This window comes from Heliangelus exortis, chromosome 6 (assembly GCF_036169615.1).
Source record: "Heliangelus exortis chromosome 6, bHelExo1.hap1, whole genome shotgun sequence".
Classification (NCBI taxonomy): Eukaryota; Metazoa; Chordata; class Aves; order Apodiformes; family Trochilidae; genus Heliangelus; species Heliangelus exortis.
Window position 1 is genome coordinate 1,052,497 of NC_092427.1, and position 12,268 is coordinate 1,064,764.

At 48.1% G+C, this 12,268-nt stretch overlaps 1 protein-coding gene across 2 annotated transcripts in view; it reads right to left on the reverse strand.

Moving 5' to 3' along the window:
• Window positions 1–2,155: 2,155 nt before the first annotated feature.
• The window catches only part of GALNT13 (polypeptide N-acetylgalactosaminyltransferase 13), a 96,145-nt gene continuing 86,032 nt past the window's right edge, over window positions 2,156–12,268 (reverse strand). The window contains exons 12-15 of one of the 2 annotated variants that reach the window (XM_071746330.1): window positions 9,699–9,833; window positions 6,966–6,995; window positions 5,574–5,774; window positions 2,901–2,981 (exon numbers count right to left, since the gene is read on the reverse strand). In XM_071746330.1, the coding sequence (XP_071602431.1) occupies window positions 5,589–5,774; window positions 6,966–6,995; window positions 9,699–9,833 (351 nt within the window). In that variant the 3' untranslated portion in view covers window positions 2,901–2,981; window positions 5,574–5,588. Of the gene's footprint in view, window positions 2,982–5,573; window positions 5,775–6,965; window positions 6,996–9,698; window positions 9,834–12,268 lie in introns of both variants that reach the window. The other variant, XM_071746331.1, reaches the window with a different exon arrangement.

The following is a 12,268-nucleotide window of genomic DNA, read 5'->3' on the forward strand; positions in this document are numbered from 1 at the left end:
GACTGGAAGGACCTAAAAATGAAGGGGATACAGTGGAAAGCCTGGGTTTTGCTTGGGTTTGGTTTGGTTTTTTTAACCATAAAAAAAAAAATTAATTAGATAAAGAGACAAACACACCAGGATAAAACTAAACCAGTGTATTTTAATTCTACAAAAAATGTATAAATATTTAAATGTACAGCAAAGAGTACCAGTATACCATTTCAGAACTGTTACAACATTTAAAACGTGTCATTCTTTATCCACAATCTACTTGTATAAATTTAAATTAAACCTGTGTTCCCCTGCACTCACTCAGGAGCCCTTGCAAGCATTCCCTCCCCCTGCCTTGGGCATCCCCAAGCAGAATTCCAACCTTTGGGTTATCCTCAAGTCCTGGGGACTCTCCTGAGGTCCTGTCCTGGAGAAGGGCTCGCAGAGGGGAAATAAAATAAATAGAATAAAATAAAATAAAATAAAATAAAGACTAAAAAATAAAATAAAATAAAATAAAATAAAATAAAATAAAATAAAATAAAATAAAATAAAATAAAATAAAATAATACAGTCCAATGGGGGTGGCACAGAGGGGCCCCATGGTGTGGCTGTGAGGCTGGAGGGAAGCACAGACATGGGGAGCCACAGCAACATTCAGACATGGTTGGGACACCCCAAGGTGCCAGCAGAAAAAAGCCAATAGGGTTTTTTTACAGCATTTATGGGTCAAGCTGCTGTCCAGAGGGTTCTGCTGCTGCCAGCCAGCCTTCCCCTTGCTCTCAGTGCAGCAGGAAAAGGCTCAGCCACCACCAGCCCTGTGCCTGCATCCTTCCTTTATCACCCCTGATGCTGGAGCAGAACTGAGACCTGCTCTGGCCAAGGAGGTGACCCAGGCTCCAGCCCCTCCAAGGCCACGGCAATACTCACTGTGACTGATGTTTAACAGCTGCTCCAGGGCTTTTTTCCCAGTCTGAGCACAATTCCCAGATGCCAGCTCACTCTGCTAGCCTCCAGAAGACCTCCAGCCACCCTTCCTGCTGTCTCAGCCAAGGGATTCTCCTCTTCAGAACCAGAGCATTAACCACTCTGCTCATCCTAAGGAGCAGAATATCCTTTTCTTCATCTGTTTGGGGGGTTGCCCCTCAAGCCTGGATGGTGCCACCTTGCTTACAGCTTGCCACCCCCCCCAGCCACAGCATCAGGAGACCCAGATGGTGCCCAGGCCACCCCCCAGCACTGCTGGGACCATCCAGAGGGACCAGAAGAGGCACCAGCAGAGCTGCCCCTTCCCCATCCACCCCCTCCCGATGCTCCCAGGAGCTGCAGGACCCTCCAGCACCTTTCCTTCTGCAATGAGAAGCCAGAGCCAGGTGAGCTGCCAGCACGAGCAGCTGTGCACGTGGCAAAAGCCCTCGGAAAGGAGATAAAAAAAACAATTTCTTGTTTTGTTTTGTTTTTTTCCCTGCATGGAGATGGGCATTTGGATTTGTCCGTGGTGTCTGCAAGCTCTTTGATGGAGCAGAGTTACAGCTTTCTCTGGGTTTGTGAGCTTTAAAGCTTTTTGGTGGTGATGTGAAGGTGAGGACTGAAGTGCTTGAGCTCCTTCCAGCAGGCAGGTGGGGCCAGAAGAGCTCCCAGCCCCAGCTAAGCCAGGGAATTCCAGCTCGCAGGCATGCACAGCAATCACTTCCCAACTGAGTATACCCTCTGATTCTCATTTAATGATGTGCATCAAGAAAATATGGATGGATCTATAAATTTATAATACGTACATATAAGACACTATTAATCCATAACAACCAGAGCATTATACAGAAAATATTGTCATTTGTAACCACCCGGTGCATTAACAGCCCTTTGGGAGAGCTGTGAGTGAAACCATGGGAAGCCATTTCACCACTTACCCGTGGCTGGGGTTTGGGTCTCCTGAACCCTCTGGGCAGTGGGAAGTTACAGACCCTGCTGCCAGCACCTCCCTAAGAACCACGCCAACAAAACCTTGAAGCCACAAAAATATTAAAAATATAAATAAGCCTCTGTCATTGCTGCCAAAGCAAGAGCAGCTGGAGGTGTGACCAAGAGTCCATCCAGGGGTGCAGGGGGGACCCAGGGTTGCAGCTCTTGGCTGTCCCTGCAGGGATGCAGCAGGGATGGAGTTCATGGCTCAGGCTCCAGCTGTCCCAGTTTCTGGCATCTCCATCCCCTTGCAGCCCCCAGCCACTTCTCCTCTCATTCCCAAGGACAGTTCCCCCCTGTCTGTCCTCCTCCTCAGCATCATTCCCACATCTTGGCTGTTACCTGTTTCTCAGGGCAGCCTCTGAGCAGTTTTGTTGCTTTTCCAAACACCGAATCCCGTTTTTCCCCCAGCACAAACCATGAAGTTTTTGTCCTGTCCAGTGACTTTCTGCTCAGGGTGGTTCTTCACCGAGTCCCACCAGACACAGGAGAGGAGGAGATGTCCCCAGTGGTGGCCAGGGCAGCCCAGCACCAGCACCTCAGCCCAGGAGACACCTCCCAGGATGGTTCCCAGTGCCAGCCAGCATCCTAAGGCATTTTATCCTGGGTGACTTCTCCTGGGGGGTGTGTGACCCAGCAAACACCCTTCCTCTCCACCTCTTTCAGGTTGGGTTCATGGTGGTTTCTCTGGACCCAGGCTCCAGCAGGTTGGTGTCTGAGGACAGCACACGAGCTGATCTTTGTAGGCTGAGAGGAGCATCCCCCGAGCATCCCCAGGTCCTGAGGGAGACCCCAGCCCAGCCAGGAACAGGAAACCCCCCCAGGCCTTTGCTGTGACAGCCGGGCTGTGGGCAGGAGGCAGAGGAGGAGGCAGAGGAGGTGCTGGGTGAGGCTGGGTCCTCCCCAGTTCATGCCCCCAGGGTCATGTTGCGCAGCAGCCACTGCTGGGACCGCCCCTCCGCACACTCCCTCATGGTGGGCACCAGTTTGTCCTCCTCGGATGGCTCAGCCAGACACTGGTTGCTGTTGATGTGCCTCAGAGTCAGCTTCTGCAAGAGAGAGAGAGAGAGGGGCAGAGCTGCAGGGAGGGCACTGCCCCTGGAAGCCTCCTCTGCTGGCACTCTGGTCACTGTCACCAGATGGGTCCCCAACCCTGGGTACCACTCCTACAGCACCACGGGACCCCCAGCACTGGGTGCCCCAGCTCATCCCTCTCCTCTGCTGACCCCAGTGACAGAGCAGAGGCACAGGAAGGGACAAAGTGATGCCCAGGAAACCTTTCTGCAGGGAAACCCTGGGCTGGGGTGAGGAGGTCCCAGCAAGGTGAGCTCTGAAGAGCAGTGGGAATCCATCTGCCAAGTACCACAGGAGCCATGGGCATGTGGAGAGGGAAGCTTGGCTGTTCCCAAGATAAATGTTTCCTTCCTGGGGACACCCATCCCTTTCTACTCCTACCACATGGCGTTGTGTTTCTGAGGAAGGAGAGAGCCAGAAGGGAAACAGAACTTTTTTTTATGAAAAAGGGATCATTGCCCATTCCAAAGCATTGGGAGAACACGAGCAGGAGGAGATCCAGGGCAGCAGAGCCCAGGGCTGGGCACTCAGGCAGACACAGAGCTGACCTGCTCTATGTCCTTCCTCTGCTGGGGACCCCAGAGCTGGATGCAGGATGCCAGGGGGGTCTCAGGGGACAGACCCCTCCCTCTCCCTGCTGGCCATGGAGCCCAAGACAGGGTGGGCACTCAGGGCTGCCAGAGCACATTCCCACTCATCTCCATCTCCTCATGAGCCAGCACACCCCAGTCCTTCTCCTTGGGCTGTTCCCTCCCCTCAGCCTGTGCCTGTGCTTGGGACTGACCCAGCTCAGGGGAAGGACTCACACCTGGTTGGCATGGGCACAGCTCTGAGATCTGCCCAGCTCCCTCTGGGTGCCCTTCCTTCTCTCCAGCATCTCACCACACCACCCAGCATCAATCCCCCTGTCCCTGCTGCTGACACCCCCTGTCCCCCTGCCAACCCCTGGGGAACACCAGGGTCCCCATGGCATCGGACACAGCTCTGAGAGTGACCCCCCAGCCAACTCCTTACCACCAACAAGAACCCTGCCCTAGCAAGAAAAACCAAGGGAAGGGGGGGGTGCAGGAGGGAACCTCCTCTGCAGGTCCCCCACGTGCACATCAAACACCAGGAACAACGTGGGGAACAGGATGGGTGGCACAGCCCTGCAGGATGCTGGAGAGGATGCTGGAGGAGGGGGAAAGGATGGGCCGAGGCCAGGGCAGCAGAGCCTGAGCCCCAGAGCTGCCTCCCACCTGTGTGAGCACGGCCAGAACACAGTGATCACCCCCTGCAGCTGAAGCTGGGCAAATAAAAGGTAACTTTACCAACATTTAGCAACTGCTGGGGGGGTTGATGCTAAAAACCACCATTTCTGGACGTTTGTGTTTAAAACCCCCAGACTATTATTCTCTGGTGCTGCATCCCAGCTGCTGGGAAACGTCCCCACTGCCAAGGCCTGGTGTGGTTTTATCTGCAGCCCCCACCACCCCCCCTCAGCTGATGGAGATTCCCCCAGCAGCTTGGCCTGAGAGCTGAGCTCCTTGCAGGAAGAGCCTGCAGCTCTGGTACCAAACCTCCCGGGGGCCACTGGATGTGTGCTCAGTGATGAGTATCAGGCATTTTTCCCCCTCTAATTACCAGAGGAAAGAATTAGTAGTGCTAACAGAAGTAGCTTGTTTACTAAACAGCACTGCTGAAAGCACCACTGATTCCTCACTTACCCTGCTCTAAGTGCAATTAAGCTGCTATCATTTTCTGCTATAACCAGAAATGCAAACAAGTCTAAAAATGCTGCTGTTGCCTTCCTCAGCTGTTCCCTTTTATTCAGTGTATAATTTCATGCTAGATCACCATATAATTGGGATTTCCAACCATCTCATAGATTTTTTTTTTTTCCTTTCTGTGTTCTATCATTACTTGCACTATTACAAATAGAAAAGGGAAAAAAAGGCTTCTTTTGCTTGGAAAACAATTAATTACCAGGCAGTGATGCTCAGACAAGGCAGCCTACAGCTGAGCAGCTCTGGTGGGGGAAGGCTCTGAATGTGGTCAATGTTTTGGGATTATCTGTTGACAAATTTGAAATTATCTGTGATTAAAACCTCCCAGATTGCATGACTGGGAATTTTCAAAAGGGAATTTTCAGAAAAATACTGTGCAGCTGGCATCATTTCTGTGCCTTGGAACAGGGACCAAACCTGCAGCTCTCACAGTCACACTGACATCAACAGCTCAAGGTAGTTGAATTCATCTAAAATTTGTTATAGAACAGAATCACAGAATTGTTTTGGTTGGTAAAGACCCTTAAGATCACCAGGATCTCATTGTTACCATTGTTAATAACTACATAGAACTAAATACTACCAACTAGATGTAACTTAATAATTAAAAATAATTAATATTCTATAATAACCAGTACTAAGCACCCATATATACTATTCTAGAACAACAAGCACTAGCATTAAACAGGCAGCTGGGAGAGGAAGACAGGAGCTGAGTGGAGTTGGACAGGCAGGGAACAGAGAAGCATTTTCCTGGGAAAAGCTCCCATCACTCCACCTTTGCTTTTTTTTCATACCAACCTCCAACCCTTTGTGTTAAAGGAAATAGTCAGTGGGGCTGTAAAAAATCTTTTTAAAGACTTCCAGCCTGGTGTAGTTCCTCAGCAGCCAGGTTTGCAGGGGGCTCCCATCACAAGCCTCCACCGTGGGGCCCCGGGTGCCATCCTCTATCCTGCCCAGGGTGAGGCAGGACTGGGTGATTACATGCAGAAATGTGTGGGTCTGCACGACAGAAAGAGGGGAAAAGTGAAACAAAACCAGCCAGGAGAGGGGCAGCCATGGGGAGAAGCAGGGGCTGAGCTGAGCCCTGCAGTGCTGAAGCAGACACAGAGGCTCTGGGGGGATGAGCAGGGGAGCCCAAGCAGCACCAAATTCAGAATATCATGAATTTAACCCTTACAGGTGGGGAGAGGGGAGTCTTTTCACCAACTGCATCCCAGCCTGGCTGCTGCCCCCCACCCTTCCCTGCTCCCTCTTTGAGCTTTGGTAAGGGAAAAAGTGATGCACCTAGAAAGAGGCCACTAAAAATACCAAGCAAAATGTCCTTATAATGTCACTTTGAGTAACCAGCAGGAACATCAGTGCTTGTTTTTGTTTCCCTCTGTATTGCTGCCTCATGTTCACCCCTGTCTGCTGAGCTTTTAAGGGAACATGGGTACATAAATAAATTACTCCCAACATGACCATCTCTCTACCCTGCATGTTACTATCGTGTTAAATGCCTAAATTTAGGAGATTCTTCACCTGGGTATAACCAGTACTAAACATTACTGTGGTGTTCAGACCACAGCCTTTTCTCTGGTACATGAGCCAGCAAGCTTAACTTCTGTAACAGAAGTGAGAGATCATTTTGTCCCCTTCAGTGGTTTTATTGCACATTACTTTCTGAGGGGGTCATAAAAAAACCTGCACTGTTTTCCCTGCTTGTTTGTAAAGAACTGAGCCCTTCCAGCTACCTGGCAGTAAGATTGTGCTTTACAGGACCAGATGAACGACTGGCCACAACCTCAGTGGGTAGAACTTAATTGGTAGAAGCTAATTGATTACACCCAGTGCAGCTGGTCCATAACCTGAACAACAGGAGCAGTGTCCAGGTCTGCCATGGCCTGAAGGATGCAGCCCTGGAGATGATGGAAGGTGATGGAGCACCTGGAAGAGCCAGGAAAAGGCCCAGCACAAGAAAGGAGCCAGGGGGTTCTGTTACCCTGTCCATGAGCTCCTCTGCTCCTGCTGAGGTGCTGGGGATGTGTCTGCCCCCTGCTCTCCCTGTTCTGTCCCAGCCCCAGCAGCCTGAGCCCCAAAGCCCCCCAGAGGGTTGGAGCAGCCTGAGACGGGTCCCAGAGCAGAGAGGGAGAAGCAAGCCAGGGGCTACTCCAGGGGTGGCAGGGGGGCTGCAGCTCTTCCCACACTTACCTCAAAGCTATATTCCCATTTCCCAACGGACTGAGGGAATGGGGAGTAAAGAAAAACAAAAAGGAAAGTGTCAGAAAAGGAAAAAATAAAAAATAAAAAGGAAAGAGTCAAACAGTGGATCAACAATTATTGCCAAGCCCCTCTTGCACCTCTGTGTGGGAACTCAACAGCTCTGCACAGACATGGGCTTTACTGACCAAAATTGCACCAGCCCAAACCCCTCTATGGGTTCCTTTTCACCCCTAAGGAAATTAAACTATTTCCTACAGGATGGGGCATATTCACAACATTGCTTTTTCTTTTTTTTTTTTTTTTTTTTCTGTGACAACACTGGCCAGTGTTACACACCATGCTCTGTCCCCACAGAAAGAGAAAAGAAATAAGAAAAGGAAAAAGAAAAAGAAAAGGAAAAGGAAAAGGAAAAGGAAAAGGAAAAGGAAAAAGAGGAAAAGAAAAAAGGAAAATGAAAATGAAAAAGAAAAAGAAAAAGAAAAAGAAAAAGGAAAAGGAAAAGGAAAAGGAAAAGGAAAAGGAAAAGGAAAAGGAAAAGGAAAAGGAAAAGGAAAAGGAAAAGGAAAAGGAAAAGGAAGAGGAAGAGGAAAAGGAAAAGGAAAAGGAAAAGGAAAAGGAAAAGGAAAAGGAAAAGGAAAAGAGAAAGAGAAAAAATAAAAATAAAAAGAGAAAACTAAAACTAAAACTAAAAATAAAAAGAAAAAGAAAAAGGAAAAGAGAAAGAGAATGAGGAAGAGAAAGAGGAAAAGAAAGAGAAAGAGGAAAAGGAAAAGGAAAAGGAAAAGGAAAAGGAAAAGGAAAAGGAAAAGGAAAAGGAAAAGGAAAAGGAAAAGGAAAAGGAAAAGGAAAAGGAAAAGGAAAAGAAAAAGAAAAAGAAAAAGAAAAAGAAAAAGAAAAAGAAAAAGAAAAAGAAAAAGAAAAAGAAAAAGAAAAAGAAAAAGAAAAAGAAGCCTTTCAGCCTTAACTCCTAAATCCCTTCATCAGGAGCAGGGATGGGCTCTGTAACCCCCTAAAATCACCTCTGTTTTCATGCTGAGGGTTGATTACTACACAATAAACATACCCCAAATAATTTCCCTTTCTGCCCTCCCCGGGCAGCCTGTGAGCTGAATGTTCACAGAGCAGAATTGTTAAAAAAATCTTCCTGTCAGTGAATAAAAGGGCACATCATGGAAAGGGCTGTGTCTCATCTCCAGGGTAAACAGCTAAAGAGTTGGCTTGGAGATCCCTCAGAGGAAAATAACTGGTGTATTTCTTTTTTATGAGCTCCATCTAATGGCTGATTCTGTTCTTACAGAGCTGCTCAGGTGGTGCCCAGGGGGGATCTCTCAGTTCTGAGAAGGACTCAGTGTGGGTCCTGTGCCAGCAGCCCGGGAGGAGCCCAGGTTGAGGGAAAAGGAGCTTCCCATGCAAGAGGGAAAAGCAGCTATTCCAGGAAATGTTGGAAATCCTTTTCTAGAAGACTTGAGCATCATTTAAAGACACCAGCACATTCCTGGCTGTGCAGCCCTGGTGTTATTACACCAGGACTAAATCAGCCACTGCTGGAACTGCTCGGAGGAGAAATTCTTTTTTTGTTCCTCACACCCAAAAGATCCAAAGGAAAGCAACTGGCAGTATATATATATATATATATATTATTTTTTTTCCCTCAGGCAGGATTCTCTCCACACTTCTGGTGGAAAAGGAGCATTTTGTGAGATTTGTGCCCTGGGCCACCTGCACAGAAGGGTGAGAGCTGGGGGGAGGCAGAGCATCCCCTTACCTGCTCTTGAGAACAACCTAAACCTGATTAAATCCCAATTATCATCTGCTTGCAGGCAGGAACCAAAGGTGGAGGGAGGAGCTCAGATCTCAGGTGCTAACTGCAGGTATGAACCTCCTCAAAAATCCCTAAAAATGGCCAAAATCCTCATACCTTTTGTGTAAGAAGAAAAATAATCTCCTTCCCCAAAGAAAAAATTGGTTTGAACTCGAATGTTAAACTCAAGAATGGATGAAAAGTTCCCAGGTTTCTTGCACCTCAAGGGTAAGTGTGGGTGGTGGTTCCCTCCTTGGCAGCTCAGCAGCAGGTCTGAAAGCTTTTGTCCTCCCAAAATGGGTCAGAAAGACCCAGTCTGGAGGCAAATGCCAACCCCCCTGGCTGCTTTCACCCTGCCAAACTCCACGTTCCCATTTCAAAGCAAAAGCTGAAAGTGACTGCTGTAGTTTTCATCTGCTTGGTTTTCATCTGCCTCACTTGAAAAGAAGAATTATTTGGCTATAAAATACTGGGATCTTTTCTCAGTTTTTTGTATTAACTTTGCAAGCTCTCCTTGACTGCACTCCCTGAAAGCCCAGAGGAGCCACTTCCCACCCCTGGCAGGGTCAGGCAGGGAAGGGACAGGGAAAAGGATCCAACACAACTGAAATCCAGTAATGTTGAAGACCCAGCAGAAATAAACTGGAAAAAACAGCAAGTGAAAAATAAATCCATTTTGTTTTCTGTTTCACTTACAGAAAAAAATGCAGAGTGCTTCTTAACGTTTGGGAGAATGCAGGGCCACGCCAGATGCTGGCAATGAGGTGGGGGTTTTAAATAACAATTGGCTTTTTCTCTCCCCTCTAAAACTGACATTTTGAGGAAAGCTGAATTCTTTTGCAGCCCCAAGGCTGTGGCAGGGCAGGAGAGCCCAGCAGCACCCATGGGTCCCCATCCCTGGGACACTGCCCCGTGGGTACCTCAGCATCGTATTCCCAGAGCTGGTTCCCCCTCATGTGGTGGCACTTCAGCATCAGGACGGGGCCATTCAGCCTGGAGACATCCAGGCACAGGTCATCTGTACGGATCTCCTTGTCAGCAGTGTAGGAGAACACCTGGGAACAGGAGAAGGGAGCAGGAAAGACAAGAGTCAGTCAAATCCTGACCGGATTTCTGCTGGTGCAGAACCCACATCACTTCCACTCCTGGGGAGCAGAACCCCTTCCTTCTCCTGGCAGAGCTGGTGATGCCCTGGGGGGTACAGGAGTTCCATGGAAGTTCCTCCAGACCTGTGGTACATCAGGGACCCATCCAGTGCCAGGCTGGGCTGGGTTGAAGGGACTTTCCTGGGTGAACAGGAACACCTCCAACCACACAGGATGCTCAGAGCACACTCATAAAACAGGCAGCAGGGAAGTCCCTGGAATGACAAAATCCTACCTGGCCTGGAATGTTCCCAGGGATGGGACATCTCCCACCTCTCTGGGCAACCTGGGCCAGAAATATGTTCAGGAAAAAAAAAAAAAAAAAATTGAAACAACCCTCCCACAAAGCCAAATACTATGGTGATGTTCAACTCCCAAGCTGCCCTCGTGAATATTCCATAGGAAAACCTTTCAGGAGGAGCTTTGGGTTTTCTTTTTAAAATCTTAGTGACTGGCAGAGTACTGGATTTATTTACCTGCTGCCATGTTAGAGCTGGGAAAAGGGACACAATCACATCATTTCAGAGTCTGAAAATCACTGCTACCACTGGCAGCCCAAAGCCCCTCACCCCAAGCACAGGTTGGGGTAAGAATCTCACCCTGGGAACACCCTGAGAGAGTTCATCTTCTGCTGGGCTCCTGGGGGAGAGATTTATCCACTGCCACCTATCCTGGCACAACTCCTGACTTTTATTTTACACTTGTACAATCAACATGTTTGCATCAGCTCAGCTCCCAGCCCCAGAGATGTTTATAGCCCCAGAGAAATGTTTATAGCCCCAGAGAGACGTTTGTAGCCCCAGAGAGATATTTGTAGCCCCAGAGAGATGTTTATAGCCCCAGAGAGATGTTTGTAGCCCCAGAGAGATGTTTATAGCCCCAGAGAGATATTTGTAGCCCCAGAGAGAGTTTGTAGCCCCAGAGAGATATCTGTAGCCCCAGGGAGATGTTTATAGCCCCAGAGAGATATTTGTAGCCCCAGAGAGATATCTGTAGCCCCAGAGAGATATCTGTAGCCCCAGGGAGATGTTTATAGTCCCAGAGAGATATTTGTAGCCCCAGAGAGATATCTGTAGCCCCAGGGAGATGTTTGTAGCCCCAGAGAGATGTTTGTAGCCTCAGAGAGATGTTTGTAGCCTCAGAGAGGTTTGTAGCCTCAGAGAGGTTTGTAGCCCAGAGAGATGTTTGTAGCCCCAGAGAGATGTTTTCTTCTGTGCTTTATGGAAAGCAAATGCTTATATTTATTTTTTTTTAATGTATTTCCATTTGCATATTTCATCTTTGCTAATTGCAATGCACCGTTGCATTTTATCTGTTGAAAGCATTAGTGATGCCTGAATTAATGATCACAGAAGATGGGTTTGAAAAAATGCTGCCTTAAGAAAGCAAAGTGAATGCTAATTAAGACAATGTTAAATTATCAGGCTAGCATTTTGCTACCATTCCTATTAATTATAGATATAATTATAGCAACATCACATAAAAATAAGAGAGTGAGGAACAACATGTTGCATTTTATAGCTAACTAAGCAGTGTTAGCTTTTTATTTCCTCCTCTTGGCAGCCTGGCAAGAGAGGGGATGCTCCAGCATCAGGAGCAACATTCCTGGGGGGGTTTGCCCCCCATTCCAGCCCTCCCCAAGGAGGTGAAACAAGGCCCTAAAACATTCATAAAACAGGCAGCAGGGAAGTCCCCAGGATGACAAAACCCAACATTCTCCCAGGGGATGCAGCACTTCCCCCAGACACACAGACACTGCCACTCTCCTGCTTTTCTGGGGAGCTGATCAGAACACAAAGGAACTGAGGATTTTCCACCAACACCTTGTCAGTCAGAACTCTGAGAGATTTATTGCCTACAGGGAGGAGCAGGGCTTGCTGGAGGAGTTAATGGACTTCATATTTATTATTTTTACTCTCCTGTATTACCACACTCCCATGCAGCAAGCTCAGAGGCAGAAGTCAGAGCTGGGAAGGCAAAGCTCCAGCAGAGCTGAGATCCAGGGGGGCTGGGACCCCCCCACCTGCCACTGGCAATCCCAGCACATCCTGAACACTTCTCCTGGTGCTCAAAGGAACTATCAGAGTATTCCTCCTGAGGAAAGCCTGAGAAACTCATCTGCTTGTTCAGCACCAAAAGCTGCATCATTAACTGGAAATCAGTAGAGTGGAATGTAAATATAAATGATGTAAATTTAAGCATAAATGTAAACATAGATATAAACATAAATACAAATATAAATGTAAGTATAAATATGCTGCAATAGTCCATGGCCAGAAGTTTTCATTCCCATTACCTGGTTGAGCTTTTCTTTGGAAAACATTCAGCCAGGATATTTTATGACC